The sequence below is a fragment of the Citrus clementina genome, unplaced genomic scaffold, assembly GCF_000493195.1.
Source record: "Citrus clementina cultivar Clemenules unplaced genomic scaffold, Citrus_clementina_v1.0 scaffold_1, whole genome shotgun sequence".
NCBI classification, from domain to species: domain Eukaryota; kingdom Viridiplantae; phylum Streptophyta; class Magnoliopsida; order Sapindales; family Rutaceae; genus Citrus; species Citrus x clementina.
Genome location: NW_006263303.1, coordinates 24,244,786 through 24,261,228, shown reverse-complemented (window position 1 = coordinate 24,261,228; position 16,443 = coordinate 24,244,786). Strand labels below are relative to the sequence as shown.

Sequence of the window (16,443 nt, the reverse complement as noted above, 5' to 3'; positions counted from 1 at the left end):
GGTATTATTATAAAAGCAAAGAAAAATACGAGCATGATGTCACATCTTCAAGTATTTTTAAAAAATAGAAGGATTAGTCGGACATTTAGGTGGCGTTTGTTTTTTAACTTAATGACTTAAAGTGACTTAACTTAATTATTTAAGTTAATTAGAGGTGTTTGTTTTTATAACTTAATGAGACTTTTTAGATAATTTTGACTTAATAAAATAAGCCAATTTTTTTAGCTTTTTACTTAATTGAGAAATCTAAATTAAGTCAATTACTTGCTAATCTCAAAAATATCTCTGCTTTATAATTTATTTTTCATGTCTATCCCAAAACTCACCCATAGATATTTACCCCACATAAAAATTTCCCTATTTTTTCTTTCTTATATTATATACGATAAAATTTAAAATTTATGGTATTTTTTATATTCCCTTGAATATAGTTTTACTTATAAATGTTAAAATATTGTGGTATTTAATTTATTATTTATTTGACATTCAAATTTAATAAGGATACAAATGTAAAAGTAGATATTTTCAGCTTTTTAAGTTGAAAAAAACAAACAACTTAATACTTATTTTCCGAGATTCAGACAAAAAAATAAACATATTATTCAGATTCAGACATTCAGATCTATTCTGAATTCAGATTAATTCAGGTCTATTCAGATTTCAGATAAAAAAACAAACGGCACCTTAGCCTAAAATATATGGATTAAATGAGCATTTACACTAAAAAATTATATTTGGGGGATTTAGGATGTTAATATATTTAGGATGTTAATATATTTATTGATATTTCAATATTATAAGGGAATTGCTGACATTTTATTTTATTTTTTTAAAATACGTTGAAGGAGGTCCTGTGCCCATGGAAATTAGAATGTCTATTTTCTAATTGAAATATTCATAATCATAGTACATTTTTTATAATTTTCATTAAAAAAATACTAAAATAGGAAATATAAATTTCATTTGTAATAAAATAAAAAAACTAAAAAGAAAGTAGTATTATCCCAAAAATTAGGGGTACACTGGTCATCCTCTTGGTCAAAGATAGTCAACAAACATTTTTTTTACAGAAAATTTAACATTTAGGGTGAAAATGTCATTTCACTATATCAAGGGGGTGAATATTAGGGATGGCAAAATCCTCCACGGGTTTGGGGCCCCATGGAGCCCCACCCCAAATGGAGAAAATTTTGAATAATTTTTGGCGAATGGGGTGGGGAGTGGGAGAAAATAATGGGGTGGGATTTGGTTTTGTACTCCCCACCCCACCCCCAGCTCAATCCCCATTATATATAAATATGTTTTTAATTCTTATTTAATAATTTTTATTTTCTCAATTATAATGTCAATTAATAATTTTTTTTAATTTTTATGCAATATAAACAAGATATGAATGAAAGAAAATCCTATAATATTTTTCAACTCTGAAACATTGTTATATTTTCTTTTCTCTTTTAAGGTGCTACGCTCTTTAAATATTTTTCACTTTTAATATCATTTTAAGATATTGTTTCAAACTTTTAGATTTTTTTTAAAAGAATTTAAATACTTTATAATATGATGATGATTTTATTTTATTTTTAACTTACTAAAATAATATATTTATACATATTATAAAATAAATAAATGGGGAATGGGGTGGGGATGGGGATGGGGAAATCATTCCCCACATGAGGATTCTCCATCCCCACCCCACTAAATTTATTGGGGAATGAGGTGGGGAATGGAGGCAAAAATTTCTAACGGGGTGGGGAATGGGGTAGGCCTCCACACCCCCACCCCACCCCATTGCCATCCCTAGTGAATATGTCTTTTATGCTGCGTTTATTTTTGGATTAGAGTGGGAATCCTGAGGAGTGGGAATCCTGAGATTAAGAGTGTGGAGTGGGAGTGTGAGTAGATTGTTTATTTAGACTAAATGAAAGTATGGATTGTCAATCAGAACCTCAATTATTTATTTACTTTGTCTTGGATTGGGAGTAAATTATTTTAAATTACAATTTTATCCTTATGTAAAGAATTTGTAGTTTTTTTAAAAAAATGAATAAAAAATATATTTGTACAACAACCCAGAATAGAGAAATTTTAAACAAAAAAAAGAGCTTCCACATGACCACTGAACTGGCACCACATCTTGTCTCTATACGCAGTAGGAGCAGAAGCAGAGAAAAAGCACTTTCAACACACAAAAGAACTTCCTCTTTTATTTTCACTTATTGACAAAAAAAAAAAGCAAATTGGTTCGATCAAACAATTAATAAGCAACACAGGTAACACAGAGATAAATTAATGACAGATCGTTGCATGTATGACTTAACAAAAACTAGATCAGCGGCATGAATGTTATTAGAAAACATTACCTTGGATGATTCGAAATCAACAAAAGAGAATTTTTAGCAGCGTGGGTAGTGATTCCAAAGTCGTGATTGAGGCTAGTTCATGTATTCTCTTTTCGCCAGCACCGGTGACCTTTTCCACGTGAAGAAATCGAGCAATGATTTTGGGATTTCACGAGTTAGATTTTGGGATTTCACTGATTAGGGTTTGATGAACTTGGAATTCGATACCATTAAGCCCCTTTTATATATGGTACAATTGTAAAATTTTATATTGTTTAAGGGCGTTTTTGGTATTCAAAGGAGTGGGAGTGGGAATCCCACTCCCCACTCCAAAATTGAGTGGGTCCCACGCACTGGGAATCCCACTTCCCCTTCAAAACTTGCAAATAAACACTGGACTCCCACTCTAGAAAGTAAACAAAACATTAGTTACATTTTGGGGGAGTATGTGTCTTTTAACCTTAAACCTATAATTTTATCGTGTCAAAAATTATAAAATCGATGGCAAATATGGTCCATTCATTACAACTACGGTATACATATAATATAAATTACCCAAAAAACATTAATTAAAAATATAAATTAGTAATTTGAAAGTAAAGTGAAATTTATTAAAACATTTAGGTGCGTGTAATAATTTATTAAAACATTTAGTGTAGTGGAAATAAAAAATAATTTTGACCTTTTGATTAGATAACTGACGGTAAAAGAATGTATAAAAATAATTTGTTAAAATTAAGTAATAATAATGGCATTGAGGCGATAAATTGAAGTTTTTATATATTGAAGTTTGTCATTTTAACTAAACTTCTTCCACTTTAATATTACAAAAAAGTTAGATGAGATTCAAGAAAAAATCAATTTTAAGAAGAAACAAGAAACATTAAAAACTAATTTTATAAATGCCTCATAGACATCATATGTATTTAGTTTGAAAATAAGTTAATTATTAATTCATGTATTAATTGGGTTATTATCAAAAAATAAGATTTTATAAAAAAAATTATTATTTAATACATTTATTAAATTGTTAATTTATTACGTTGACCTCAAGTTGGGACTAATAAAAAATTATTCAAACGATATATTAATTTATCCAATCATTTAGCGTGGTTCAATTGTATTTGTTATTGTCGTATTTATGGAAAAGTTAACGATATAAGGCCAGTTTCACAATTTTTAAAATCAACTGGAATTTTTTAATATTAGATAAAAATTGAGGGATATCGATGATCTTTACCCAAGAATTTCGATAAGGCTTGCGCTCATACGAAGGTTCAGGTCTTTTGCAAGCAACTGAGTACTGACAGTTTTATAGCGGACCCCACTTAAACGTAGCCACACGAGTCCCACGTGGCAAATCACAATAAAAAAGGTAAACAAGTTCAAGAATCTCCAAAAAAACTTAAAAAAAAAGGGTTAAAGAATCTGCATTGCAACTGTTACCACGTGTAACCACTATAATTATCCCACGTCACGCTCCCTCCCGGCAACCTTAACGTCGCCACTCGTCTTCGAGTCAAAACAAGATCAGTTTAGTTTCCTCAGAAAGAAAACAGAACAATTATCCTGGAAAATTCAAAACCGATGAGCTGAAAGTGAAAGATGGCGATGTTGTTGAGAAGAGTATGGGAAACGATGTCGTCTCGGACTTGTTCGACTGGCGACTCGTCGGCTCGGCCTAGTTGTACGACTGAGTCGTCATCTTTAGGTGCATTTGATCAGATACCGTGGGATGTACTTATTCAAATTGTGAAATTGATTGGTCCAAAGGAGGCGGCGAAGCTCTGTGTGGTCAGCAGGTCGTGGCGCGCGCTTGTATCTGATAATCGTCTGTGGATTTTCTTTCTACAGCATCAGCAAGAGCCGTGGGACTCCATTTTCTTTGGTGAAACAACTCTCGGATCGGGATATCCTTACCAGTGAGTGAATTACTGTGGAAATTCTGTTTGGTTGCTTAGAAAATGGATGAAAGTGAAAATTGTGAAATTTTCACTGTTTGAGGTGCTATTGGGTGAAATAGTGTACTCAGCTAAGGGATAAATTTCAATTCATCCCTCAGATAGAATGGCAATTTTTAATTCATCCCCTGTGAAAGTCTTAATTTATCTGTTTTTGTTCAGAAGATGAGGGCAAATAAGGGCATGTTGATGGATTTCTTTTCTGTCTTTCTAGTCGTAATTGGGGATAAATTGATGTTTTGACACTTTTTGAGGGATTAATTGAAGATTGTCATTCTAAGTAGGGGTTAAATTGAAGTTTATGGAAGTAGTAATATTGATTTGATTGGATCATATTAGGTAGAATTTTTTGGGTTAATGACGAATTTTCATTAGGAAAAAAGAATATGATCTTTTATTAGTTAAGGTTCTGAATTGGTTTTAGATTTTTTATTCATCAATAGTGCAAAGGTAGGTATTTTGGTGCTTGATGATAGGGAAAAAAATTAAATTTTGGATTTTAATCAATGAGTATTCAATTTCTAATGCTTGATTATTGATATGTATACACTGGACAGACAGGACTTTAATATGGGGTAGATTATCATTATAATTATTGATGGTTGCTTAAATTGAATCTTATGGAAGTTAGTTGACTGTTGAAGACTGGACATTTGATGACTGAACTTTTGTGGTCTGTTGTGAAAAGTGAGTAATAGGATATTTTTGTGCATAAAGTTGTCATATTCATGCCTTTTTTTTTTTTTGGCGGGGGCGGGGAGGGGGGGTGGGGAATAACTGATAAGAGTTGTTAATTTAGTTGTGTTAACCTAATGTCCTTGTCAAAATGATTTTTATTGCAGAACTTTGGTGACTGGCTTATCATTCATGCATATTTATGGCCAACGGGCCCAAGTTCCTGGTTCTGTTATCATTGATGGTGAGTACTTCGAAATCTCTTGTCAATTTTTGTTCTTCATTGCGGTGCGGTGGGTAATTGGGTATACTGTTGTTCCAATTTAAGGGCATTGTATGAATCATTCTTTGAATCATTGTAGTCGTCTCTTTCCTATTTCTTGAGTTTGTCTGCGTCATTTGTTTTAAAACTGTCCTTGAAATTTGTATTGTGTTTCCGCTTGATCGTTTCTGTAGGTGGTTCAGGTTATTGCAAGTTTGGTTGGAGCAAGTATGATTGTCCTTCTGGGCGAACAGCAACATTTTTGGTGAGGTTTCCACTGAACTAGCAGTTCAGTTAAAAGTTTCTTTGAAACAAATGTTACTTAAATGTGAAATATCATTTAGTCATGAAATGATTTTCCAGCTATGCTTATTGTTTCATAGATGAATTTCGCAACATTTTTCTCCATTCTAAACCCATGTGATGCATAGGAATTTGGCAATATTGAGTCTCCGATGTACTCAAGACTTCGACATTTTTTTGCAACTATATACAGCAGGTTTGTTTTTCCTATTTTGTCTATTTTTCTGTTGACTATTCCGGGTTTCTTTTTTTTTTTAAAAATAAAAAAGAAAAAACACAAAAATTTTCTCTTTCTCGCATTCATTTACCAACACACATGAACAAGGATGAGGGGTCATTTAACTGTTATCGTACATATTTTGCAGCATTAGATATATGGGTGCGAAGTCGGTTGTTAATTTCTGTAATTATATCTTTGGACATGGATAAATCTAATGACTAATGTTTAATAAAGTTCTATTTTATTAAGATATGCTGTGGATTAATTATATAACATGTTCTGTACAAGATTGAGCTTGCTGATCCTTCTGTGTTTTGACGCAATTTTTGGTCTTTAGTATGCTAACCCTTGTTGTTACAGGATGCAGGTGAAACCATCCACGCAGCCAATTGTGGTGTCTATTCCAATCTGCCATTATGACGGTTAGTTACATTCAACTCAGCTCTAAGACCATACCACTTTTTCCTGCTATTATTTGTTTGAGTTTAAATTTTTGGAATTTATGCTCTCTCTGTCTGAACAAGATGCTATCGAAAATTAGGCCATTTCTTATGGAGTCTACTAATTGCTTTCTTTCTTGGGACAATCATTTTGGTTCTTGGTGATTTGGTAATAGAGGATGGCTCTGCAGCTATTAAATTTGTGGTAATGAGCTTCTTGCTTATACATAATTGTTAAGATAAGGTTCTCCACATTGCATGGCAGCTCATTCGTCAATTTAGAAATGACCTCTACGTATGCCCATGAATGAATAATTTTTATGAACTTCTGATGCATGTTTTGTCATGCACTTGCTTTCTGCTGGTTGTCAATCTGACACTGTATGTTTTTATTATACATTCATTTTTACTCTTTTTTTAAAAGAAAGAGAAGCTTTGTCATGGTGCTGAAATCCTTGCTCACCTAAAGTTTAAAATAAAAAAATAGTTGCTATTTTGGCTAGATGTGAAAAATATTGGCTAATTATGGGAGTTTATTTAATACTTGCAAGTCCTTTCAGTTTACTGTCATCCATATCACTTGTTTTCTTTATCTTATATTCCAGATACTGAAAATGCAAAAGCATCAAGACGGCAGCTTAAGGATTGCTTCCAACAAGTCCTGTTTGACCTAAATGTTCCAGCTGTCTGTGCCATCAATCAGGTAGGTCTTACCAAACAAATATAGCGTGTTGGCTACTACCCCTCCCCCCCCCCCCAAAAAAAAAAAAGTAAAAAACTACTAAGAAGCTAATGGTGGCATAATTATAGTTCTCATTTCTGTGGTGTGCTTCGGCTTATGAGGGACATAACTTGAACAAGTTTGTGCCACAGAGGCTTTTATTTATATCCTTTTAGTTTTGAACGGTCAAATTGAAGTTCTTTATCTTTTTTGGAAAAGGGAGTTCTTCAGCTTAGTTACAGAGAGATAATCCCTCCTTTCTCTTGTTAATCCCACTGACTGTTCAAGTATATATAAATATACAGGCAACTTTGGCTTTATATGCAGCAAAACGAACTTCAGGAATTGTTGTTAATATTGGTTTCCAGGTCACTTCTGTTGTTCCAAGTGAGCTTTTCTTCTTCTTTAGTTTATTTTGAATCAACTGCAAAGTGTTGAAAAGCGGCCATTAACTCTCACATATGGCTCACTGTGTGGCTCTTGTTATGCAAGATGTATAAAATAAGGGTTCTTTGTTTATGTCCACAGCTTTTAATGATGTATCAAAATTTTGTTTTTTCTTTCTTTGGTTTTCCTAATGTCAGTTTAACTGAGCTCATCCTTCATTCCTTTCTATCGACTTCTTTCACTCAAAATCATCGGATATTGGATTCATAAGGGATTGCGGTTTGGTTTTGTAGTTTTACATGGTAAAGTAATGCGCAAGGTGGGTGTGGAAGTAATGGGACTGGGAGCATTAAAACTCACAGGATATCTTAGGTTGCTGATGCAACAGAATAACATAAATTTTGGATCGCTGTACACTGTTCGCACACTGAAAGAGGTACTCCTATCCTCTTTTCGAGTGAAATCTTGGTTGCTATATTGTAATTTTTGTTGATGGGAACCTTATGTGAGTTTTTTTTTTTTTTGTTTTGAGATGTATGCCTGCATCATGTCATATCTTTTAAAGTAGGGAAGTAGGGATTTGATTGTTACCTTCTACGTGCATGCTTGGTGATTGTGATTACTAAAACATAACTTTTCATCATTTTTATATTTAATATTAGTGAAGTCGTCTAATGCTCCGTGCTTTTCCTTTGTATCTGATTAAAGATTATACATATCTTGTATATTTGATGAAATTGATTGCTTTTCTGCATTGTCCCTGTTTTTTTTGGAATTCTTAATCCACATGTGCTGTCTTTCAATATGGAAATGCTTCCTGTTCAAGTTGGCTGATCCCTCATTTGGCAATATGGAATTACAGAAACTATGTTATGTTGCTGCTGATTATAAAGCTGAGTTATCAAAAGATACACAAGCATCATTGGAAATTGCAGGAGAAGGATGGTTTACCCTCTCGAAAGAACGCTTTCAAACTGGGGAAATCTTATTTCAGCCGCGTATGGCAGATGTGTAAGTTCTATTCTTGAATGATTCTGTTATTTATCTCTTTTTTGTTATGGCAGATGTGTAAGTTCTATTCTTGAATGATTCTGTTATTTATCTCTTTTTTGTTATGACTTCCCCCTTTTTTTAAATTCATTTCTTTCATGTCTTCCGCCAAATATTTGACATATTCATCATATCTAGTATTCCGTTGATTAACAGTTTGAGATTGCTTTTCGAATAAAGAAATCGTTCATGATATAAGTAATAATCATAGATATATTTACCAATTGGGTTTTTCTAAACAGAGCCTAGATATGTCATTTTATTGGTCGAGCCAAGCCGACCATAAAATTAATTTATTGCTAATATTAATCTGGATACTTCCTCATGAAATAGATCTAATTGCACTTCATTGCATTTCTCGCTACAAATTTTAAGTAAATGCCGCTGAAGGACTTTCATGGAGATGTTTTCCTTGGATGAGCCTTAAAGACCAATATAAACTTTTGAACAGCAAGCCTATTCTCAAGCTCTAAAGACTGTTTAAGAAACCTTTTTTTATTTATTTAAAAGAGAAAGAAAGTCATATTTCCCTCAGATGTTTAATATCAGTGATCCTATTTAGTTAAATTGAGGCGTTTGTTCTTAAGAATTAGTCTGTGAGGACCCTGGCGCAGGAACGTGGTCCTTATTTTAATTGCACTATTTGCAGTTCATTATTTAGGATGTCTAATACCATAAGTTGCAACTCCCTTAACTTGTTGAGTAAACAATTGTGTTCCCCTTGTCTCAGGCGCACTATGGGTTTAGACCAGGCAGTAGCACTTTGTATGGACCATTGCCATTACGCAGAATTGTCAGGTGATGATGCTTGGTTCAAGACTGTGATTTTGACTGGGGGATCTGCGTGTTTGCCTGGCCTTGCAGGTATAAGAAACAGCTTCAATAAGCAATAATTTCTTAACCCTGATAAATTTTTGTAGTTGCAATGAGGATCCCTTTCTTTTTGGTGCCCTCTAAACGTTAAACAAGATGAAGATAAATATATTAGAGTGAAATATATTTGAATAAATCAGCTTATGAAGCTTTGTCTCTGAGCTTTACCCAGAAAGGCTAGAGAAAGAACTACGTGGACTTCTCCCCTCATCCATCTCCAATGGAATTAGAGTCATTCCTCCTCCTTATGGTGCAGACACTGCATGGTTCGGGGCAAAACTTGTAGGCAACGTAAGCTCCTTCACTACATCAGTGAAATGTTCCTACATGCCTATTTGCATGTGTTTCCTTCCATTTCAGATGCTTAATGTAGGGTTCCATATATATTATGACATGGGTTTACTTTATGTAGTCTGTAGCTGTATTCTCCCATGTTGAGTATTGGTTTCTATCAATTGACATAATACTATTGCATTATCGGATATTTTGATTAATGCTCATTAAACTCTTTTTCTAATCAATCTGTGTATGAATCTGCGTGCTGTGGTTATGCAGTTAAGCACCTTTCCTGGGGCCTGGTGTGCAACAAAGAAGCAGTTCCGGCGGAAGAGTAGATTCAACATCATGTGGTAAATTTAGCTTTCTATGGCATTGAGAACCTTAGTGAGTTCCTAAACTATATTAAAGAAGCCCACCATATTCAATACTCAGATTTCCTATGAGGAGATACATTAGTTTTTTTTCCCACACTGCCTTAGAAATCTTTGGGTCATTTACTGGATTATGAAACAATAATGTTAATTCTTTCACAGGAGGAGTTCTTTACCATATCTTGAAGATGATGCACATTAGGTTTCATTTACTGTAATGAAATAATGATGTAAAATTGCCAATGCTGGCTAACAGATGAAATCAAATGACTTGCAACAGTGCTGTATTATTATTATTTATTATTATTTTACTGGAATTCAGAACCAACATTGTTTATTTATGAAAGTAAATGCCGGCTTTCCTTCATCCAGTTCATGGCATCAACTGTTAATTGTCTGACAATGCACTCGTTTTGACTTCAAAAGAACCTTTCAAAGACAAAGATGTTAGGTGCAGTTTGCTGATATTAAGCCACCAACTAGGCAACTCTCAACTAATATTGCATCAACGCAAAATCATAGAGATTCATATTGAAAATGACAATTACATGATGATGGACTCAAATGTTTTGAATAGTTGAATCGAAGCAGCTCTTTTGTCAACAAATGCAGTAAACAGTACATACTAACTTCGTCTTCTCAGTGAAATGGAAGAATTAAGCAGAAACAAACGCATAAATAAAATTTCTGTACGACGGTGATTTGCCTTTATCACAGTTCTGAAAATACAGAGGGGTGTGATCAAGTAATCGGATGTATAGAAACTGAAATTTGAGAACTCATAATAACTGGAATACCAAAATAAGAAAGGCGGCTGTGAACATTAGCAGTGGGGATGAATTACATGTGATCTGACTCCTACTTGCATTTGCCGACTGAGTTGGTGCTGATGCAGGACATTCAAGACCTCGCTTCTCTTCCCGACACTCGCTGGCAAAAAGACCAGGAGGGTATTTCCCATACAGGTTAATGTAGCTGAACATGGTTGTAGCGCAGTCTGTCGTCAAGTCATTAATCTGATCTGCATAAGGACAAGCAAATTCCTTAAAAGCACTACAGCATTTGTCAGGTGGAAACTGGGGTCCTTTGCATTTGCTTGTGATGATTGTGTAGTTCAGAAACTCGAAATTCACAGGGCATGCTGCAGATAAGGCAAGCCAATGTATCATTATTCAAATGTGCTCAATCAACTAAGAGAGCGACATACATTAATTAACTATGTTATGTTCTCCATAAAAGAAGGCAACGAAAAAGATCACATAAATGAAAGACAAGCAAGCAGTCATCAGATTAGGACCATATTTTCTTTCTTTCTCATATCAGAGTCCTTGATCTGAAGGATTAAGGAACAATGCAAATTATAGGTAATCAGAGAAGGCAAAAGGTGTGCAAAATAAGTGCTTCACGTTGGCTAAAATTTTAAACTGACCTTAGGCATACCTTTCACCTTTTCTTCCCTAAAATCAATACAATCATTTCATGTTTTTCTCATCTTTGCTCTTTCTTTCTCCTTATATGCTTCATAGGATTACATGTGTATACATGTAGCTAAGGAACTCTCCAGCACAGAACTAATCGATAATTGCAATGACAACCAGCAAAGATATTGAAAATCAAGTCCAAAGGTTGTGTTAACAATGGTTTTGCTTAAAATTTGCATCAGTTTAGCGTTTAGCTCATGTCTTATTGACTCACTATTACCTTTAGGAGACTGTTAAGTTATTTCATCATTTCATCTTAGGTCCAATCAAATTATTGACAAAGAATTCCAAAAGTACTTTCTAGTATATTACTACTTGCTGTAAAGCAGTTGATATATTCAGATAAGCCGTAAAGTAATGTGCCAGTGTTATCTTTAGAATTGAGTCAACCTTGTGGTTCACTCAAAATCTAACAATCGGGTTATTCTAAACAGCTGAAGCAATTTCATCCATACGGGTAATATCAACATGTCAATTTTCAAAGTCATTCACTTGCTTAAATTGGCATGTTTTTATAACCAAGAACAATGAGACATATATGTTTATCACTCTGTTATTATCGTAATGCAGTTGTATTTAGAAGTTCAACTGTATGCAAAATCCATGACGCCAACACAGATGTAACTCTTACAAGTAGTTGTGGGACTGATTAAGCAAGATTAAAAACTAAGACGGAAGGAAATCCCAATAATAACAGAGAATTTTGCTTCTTCCAGCACTCTATTTAATATCTTGTTTCTGTTTTTGCCATGGTTTTCACTAAAACTCCTATCTTCCTCACTAACAGAATTAATTGAATGAAAAAAAAAAGACCATTTGGGCAAATGACAGAAAATAGAATCTTAGAGATCTTAGATCTCACATAAATATGCATCACAAAATTATGGCAAAAAGTTAATCAAAAGAAGAACAATTAATTAGGATTTATGAAATCAACAAAAATCAAACCTTTCTTAGCCTGGAGAAGATTTCTGCCAGTAAAAGCGTGCGATTCAAAGATACCATCTGCATTCAACTCAAGAACATATATTTCACTACCAAACAAAATCCCAAGTAGCATAAATATAACTTTAAGAAAAAGAAAAACCTTAAATTACCTGAAATGAAAGTTGCAGAAGACAAACCCATCAAAATAAACAAAAGAAAAATAGATAGAAACCCTCTGTTGAACTCCACCATTTCTCTCACAGCACCAGAAAAGATCCAATTTTTTTTTGTGCTCCGACCTATTCTCTTCAAAAAAGAAAGAAACTTTTTACACGCTTGTACAAAACCAGTATGCAACAGACAGCGACGGAGCAGATTTGAATGAGTTTAAAGATTTCTAACATGTGATGATGATTTTGTAATAAAAAGACAAGGAGCAGTCGTCTCAGTACTGGTTGCTGGCTCTTGGATTACAAGTTTACAACCCATAAAAACGCGGAAACCGGGATTTTTTTTAATTTAATTTTTATTTTTCTTTTGAGTTTTTGTTACTGTCATTAATTTTTATTTTTTGGTTTTTGGCTACAGAAACTGTTGTGACTGGTGACTGGTGACTGTTACTGTTACTTTACCCATGTTATCAGTTACCGTTGGGCATGTTTGGCAGCATGTATTAAGCGAGTATGTATCGCACTTACTTTTTTAACCCACGTTTGGTAAATTATTCAACTGGTATGTAGTGTATAAAAAAATAAAATTAATACATATTTGGGTGTGCAATAAAGACCCGCACCAACCCCCGGGTCTTTATTAGCTTGGTCAATAAAAGTAAAGAGGAAAAGTAAAAAAACCCAAAAGTCTACAACCCATATCATCTTCTTCTTCACTTTTGAAAACAACACTGACAACTTTTTACCAAATTCTTTTGATGCAGGTAATTTCAGCACTTAACTTTAACAAATCTTTATTACCCATTTAAATATTAACTAGATTCATATTAATTTCAAAGGAAATTTAGTCTTGCTCCCAAGTTCCTATAAAATAAAATAAAAAAGTCATACGGCTTATGTCTGGGCTTTTTTTTTTTGCTATGTTTCTGAAGGAGTGAAGGGGTAGAAAGAGAGAGAGAGAGAGAGAGAGAGAGAGGAGGAGGAGGAGGAGGAGCCTATGAAAAAAGTGAGTAAAAAAGTGTTAAAAAATAGTTTGCTTCAAGAGACAGGAGTGACGACTTGTTGTAATGCTGTTGCTGCATGTCTGGGCTTATGTTGCGTGAAAATTAATATTGTATTATTAATTTGAATAAATTTTTGTAAACTTTTGAATGATTATATTAAGGTTGAAAATTCCCCTACGAAGGAAAATCATATGCTTTATTTGTGTAATTTGATTAGAATTATTATTTTTTATTAATTTTCACAAGAAATGTGTAGAAATATTATGTGTCGAAATTTTTTGAAACTTATAGTTACATAAATCTAGAAACAAATATAAAAATATTAAATTTGTATATGAGTATTTTCTTTATATATATATATATATATATCCTTTTTTGCATTAAAAAATTATTCCATATTCCAAGGATTATGATACTTAATATAACAAGGTTAGTTATTTACTTTTAACAAACATTAAAACAATCATGTACATGTTATATGCCAAACACAGGATAATTGATAATAATACAATACAACTCAGCACCAAACACTGTATAATTTATATAACAGGTCAATTTAATACATACCATTCTAATATAATACAGTCCAATACAATATAATACAATCCAGTGCGGTGCACCAAACACACCCGTTGTGTATTGCAGTCTGCAAAGCAAAGACACGACAGTTTACCGTTAATATCGGTTTTAACCGCTCCAATTTTCATCCGAGATATTTTTCTGTTGTTAATTTTATTTTGATTTCTCGTTAAAGGTTCTATCAGATAAATTTGGGCTAATGTTTCAAAATAAAAAAGTAAAAATAAAAAAAGAAAAAATGGGCTACCTTATGATCTGTAACGCACTTGAGTGCCGATGAAAATTGTACACATTTTTTTTTTCTTTGAGAAAAAATAATAATAATAGTAAAATCTATTGACAAATTAAAACATGGATTTTGCTATGTTACATTGAATGTACCATACACAACCAATAAGAACCACACAATTATGTGGGTCCCATAATTTATGTGGTTCTTATTGGTTGTGTATGGTACATTCAATGTAACATAGAGGCTCCCTTAAAACATTAGTGCCAAACATATCCCATGGATCTCACTCACTGTTTGTGTCTGTATGGTAAAAAAATTACTCACAATTAATAAATAGTTTCAATCTTTCCTTAAAATGGATTGGCTTGTGCAAGAGATTCTTTCTTGTACTGGTATGTTATTGGTTTGACAGCCAGGATTTGCCTGTCAAAGAAATTGAAGACGGGAGCCTACTGTTGTCTGGTTGATGAAGTCCATTAATAAATGTAACTGAACATTACAAGAACAATATTTTATTTGTTATAAAGTAATCTCATTACGAGATTGTATGTTTAGATAAATACAAAAATGTCAAAAAAAAATTAAATTCTTAATTGGGTTTTTTTTTTCTTTCTATTAGTCTTGGGTGCCGTGTCTTTTGGAGACTTGGAGGCCACGTTCGAAGGTACTACGGACTTTGTATATTGCTATCTTCCCCGCAATTCACCATCACATGAGTTGTTATTCCTGAACATTTTCTGTTAGCATCTTCCCTTGTCATTTCTTCTGAACATTTTGTGTAAATATTTGCAAGGTACAAAACTGCTTGGAAGAGCTAAGTGCTCGGCCTGGCAAAAAGAAAAGAAATGATCGGGGCAAGGAAGATGCTGACCACAGCGAATCAAGGTCATGGCCAGACCTTCCAAGCCCTGTAGTCATCTCAATCGGGAAACAATTAAATAATCTAAAGCATTGGTGACACTTGCAAGGCCATTTCCTGGCCTGGCAGTTTCCTATCATGAAAGCAGCTGCACAGTCAACTTGTTGAGCTTCCCATGGTCCAAATGGTATCAGCCTAAGGGCTCAAAGAACCCTCTGGATATTGCGCTAGCTCCTCCAATGGCTGGCTAATAATGAGACAACTTGTACCTGCCAGATAACAAGAGCCTTGCCGGCTTACCATCTTGGGTCTGTTTTGGGGTAATAGGTATGTATATCCCCTCTGGGATTACATAATCAGTTTCCAGTATATTATCTTTTCAGCATCACATAACACTCACACTACCAACTTTAGACATGTAATACTAACGGAACGTTCGAACCTGAGCTTATTAATCTACACAAATGCATTTTGGAATGAAGAATTCTGTAACATAGCCGACCCCAGTATGCCGTATATGCCATACTATTTGCAGCTCGCATTTGAAGGGAAAATATACGCCATAAGTAACCCTTGAGCGGCTCCCCAGATTCACGTCCTAGGGTAAGCAGATTGGGTGTGAATAGAGCAATTCCCTCGAGGCAGTGCAGGTCTCTCAGAGAGCATTTGCTTGAATATGAGGGGGAAATTTCAATTATCTTTCTCGTCTCCAGTGGATTAATGAACATGGTGGATGACTGACATCGAGGTCTTTTACTTTGGATTTGGTAGTTCGAGTTGGGCCAAGCAGAAGAGCTTGGGCAATCAAGTATTGTTTCTTAGGGCTCAGCTGTAGCATGCCATTGTCACCAAATCAACTGGGATACAAAAAGAATTGCAGTTTATTTACACAGCCTGCAAAAGATGGCTAGTGGTTCTTCTCAATGGAAAATGGAAGCATCTCTCCCGAGTAAGAGATTTCATTAATTATACACCTCTACTAATAATTACATCTATTCAGTCTGTTAAATTGAATGTGCGTATTTTACTGAAAAACCAACATAATATACCGCACCAATAGAACATTTCTTCATATTTTTCCTTCTTTCCTCTCTACATTGCTTTGAAGTCGAAGAGGGGAAAAACCCCCATAAATATGACTGTAGCTTTTGTTAAGTACCAACTACCAACTGTGCTAAGGAAGATAAAAAAGAGTGAAGGTAATGGGAAAAAAGTGTTCGCCTAGGCACTTCTAAGTATGTGCTGTCATCAAAGATGCCTCCAGTATGACTTTTCTCCACAGGCATTGACATAGTCCAATCTGCAGATGT

General features: G+C 34.0%; 2 protein-coding genes and 1 long non-coding RNA gene across 4 annotated transcripts; 2 read left to right on the top strand and 1 right to left on the bottom strand.

Moving 5' to 3' along the window:
- Positions 1–3,758: 3,758 nt before the first annotated feature.
- LOC18055493 (actin-related protein 8) lies at positions 3,759–10,240 on the top strand. 2 transcript variants are annotated; one of them, XM_006452702.2, is made up of 13 exons: positions 3,759–4,261; positions 5,143–5,219; positions 5,432–5,502; positions 5,669–5,736; positions 6,121–6,182; positions 6,806–6,903; positions 7,227–7,308; positions 7,602–7,744; positions 8,171–8,319; positions 9,089–9,222; positions 9,404–9,522; positions 9,787–9,860; positions 10,044–10,240. In XM_006452702.2, the coding sequence occupies exons 1-13, from the start codon at positions 3,945–3,947 to the stop codon at positions 10,081–10,083; spliced, it is 1,434 nt and encodes a 477-aa protein (XP_006452765.1). In that variant the 5' UTR covers positions 3,759–3,944; the 3' UTR covers positions 10,084–10,240. The 2 variants fall into 2 exon arrangements, with proteins under 2 accessions (XP_006452765.1, XP_024033162.1); XM_024177394.1 differs by having other exon boundaries at positions 9,787–9,894.
- Positions 10,241–10,558: 318 nt separating this feature from the next.
- On the bottom strand, positions 10,559–12,808 carry LOC18055492 (GPI-anchored protein LLG1). Its single transcript, XM_006452699.2, has 3 exons — positions 12,460–12,808; positions 12,311–12,367; positions 10,559–11,022 (listed from the first exon to the last, which is right to left on the bottom strand). The coding sequence occupies exons 1-3, from the start codon at positions 12,539–12,541 to the stop codon at positions 10,661–10,663; spliced, it is 501 nt and encodes a 166-aa protein (XP_006452762.1). The 5' UTR covers positions 12,542–12,808; the 3' UTR covers positions 10,559–10,660.
- A 2,095-nt stretch (positions 12,809–14,903) lies between these two features.
- LOC112095817 lies at positions 14,904–16,188 on the top strand. Its single transcript, XR_002903973.1, has 2 exons — positions 14,904–14,938; positions 15,068–16,188. It is a non-coding gene; the product is annotated as an uncharacterized LOC112095817 (long non-coding RNA).
- The last annotated feature ends 255 nt before the right edge of the window (positions 16,189–16,443 follow it).

Coding starts and splice junctions, on each gene's coding strand:
- LOC18055493 (XM_006452702.2), top strand. CDS start 3,945: ATGGCGATGTTGTTGAGAAGAGTATGGGAAACGATGTCGTCTCGGACT. Junction 7,309..7,601: donor GGTCACTTCTGTTGTTCCAA/GTGAGCTTTTCT, acceptor TTGGTTTTGTAG/TTTTACATGGTAAAGTAATG. Junction 8,320..9,088: donor CAGCCGCGTATGGCAGATGT/GTAAGTTCTATT, acceptor CCCTTGTCTCAG/GCGCACTATGGGTTTAGACC.
- LOC18055492 (XM_006452699.2), bottom strand. CDS start 12,541: ATGGTGGAGTTCAACAGAGGGTTTCTATCTATTTTTCTTTTGTTTATT. Junction 12,368..12,459: donor TTCTGCAACTTTCATTTCAG/GTAATTTAAGGT, acceptor AGTTGAATGCAG/ATGGTATCTTTGAATCGCAC. Junction 11,023..12,310: donor TCTTCTCCAGGCTAAGAAAG/GTTTGATTTTTG, acceptor CCTTATCTGCAG/CATGCCCTGTGAATTTCGAG.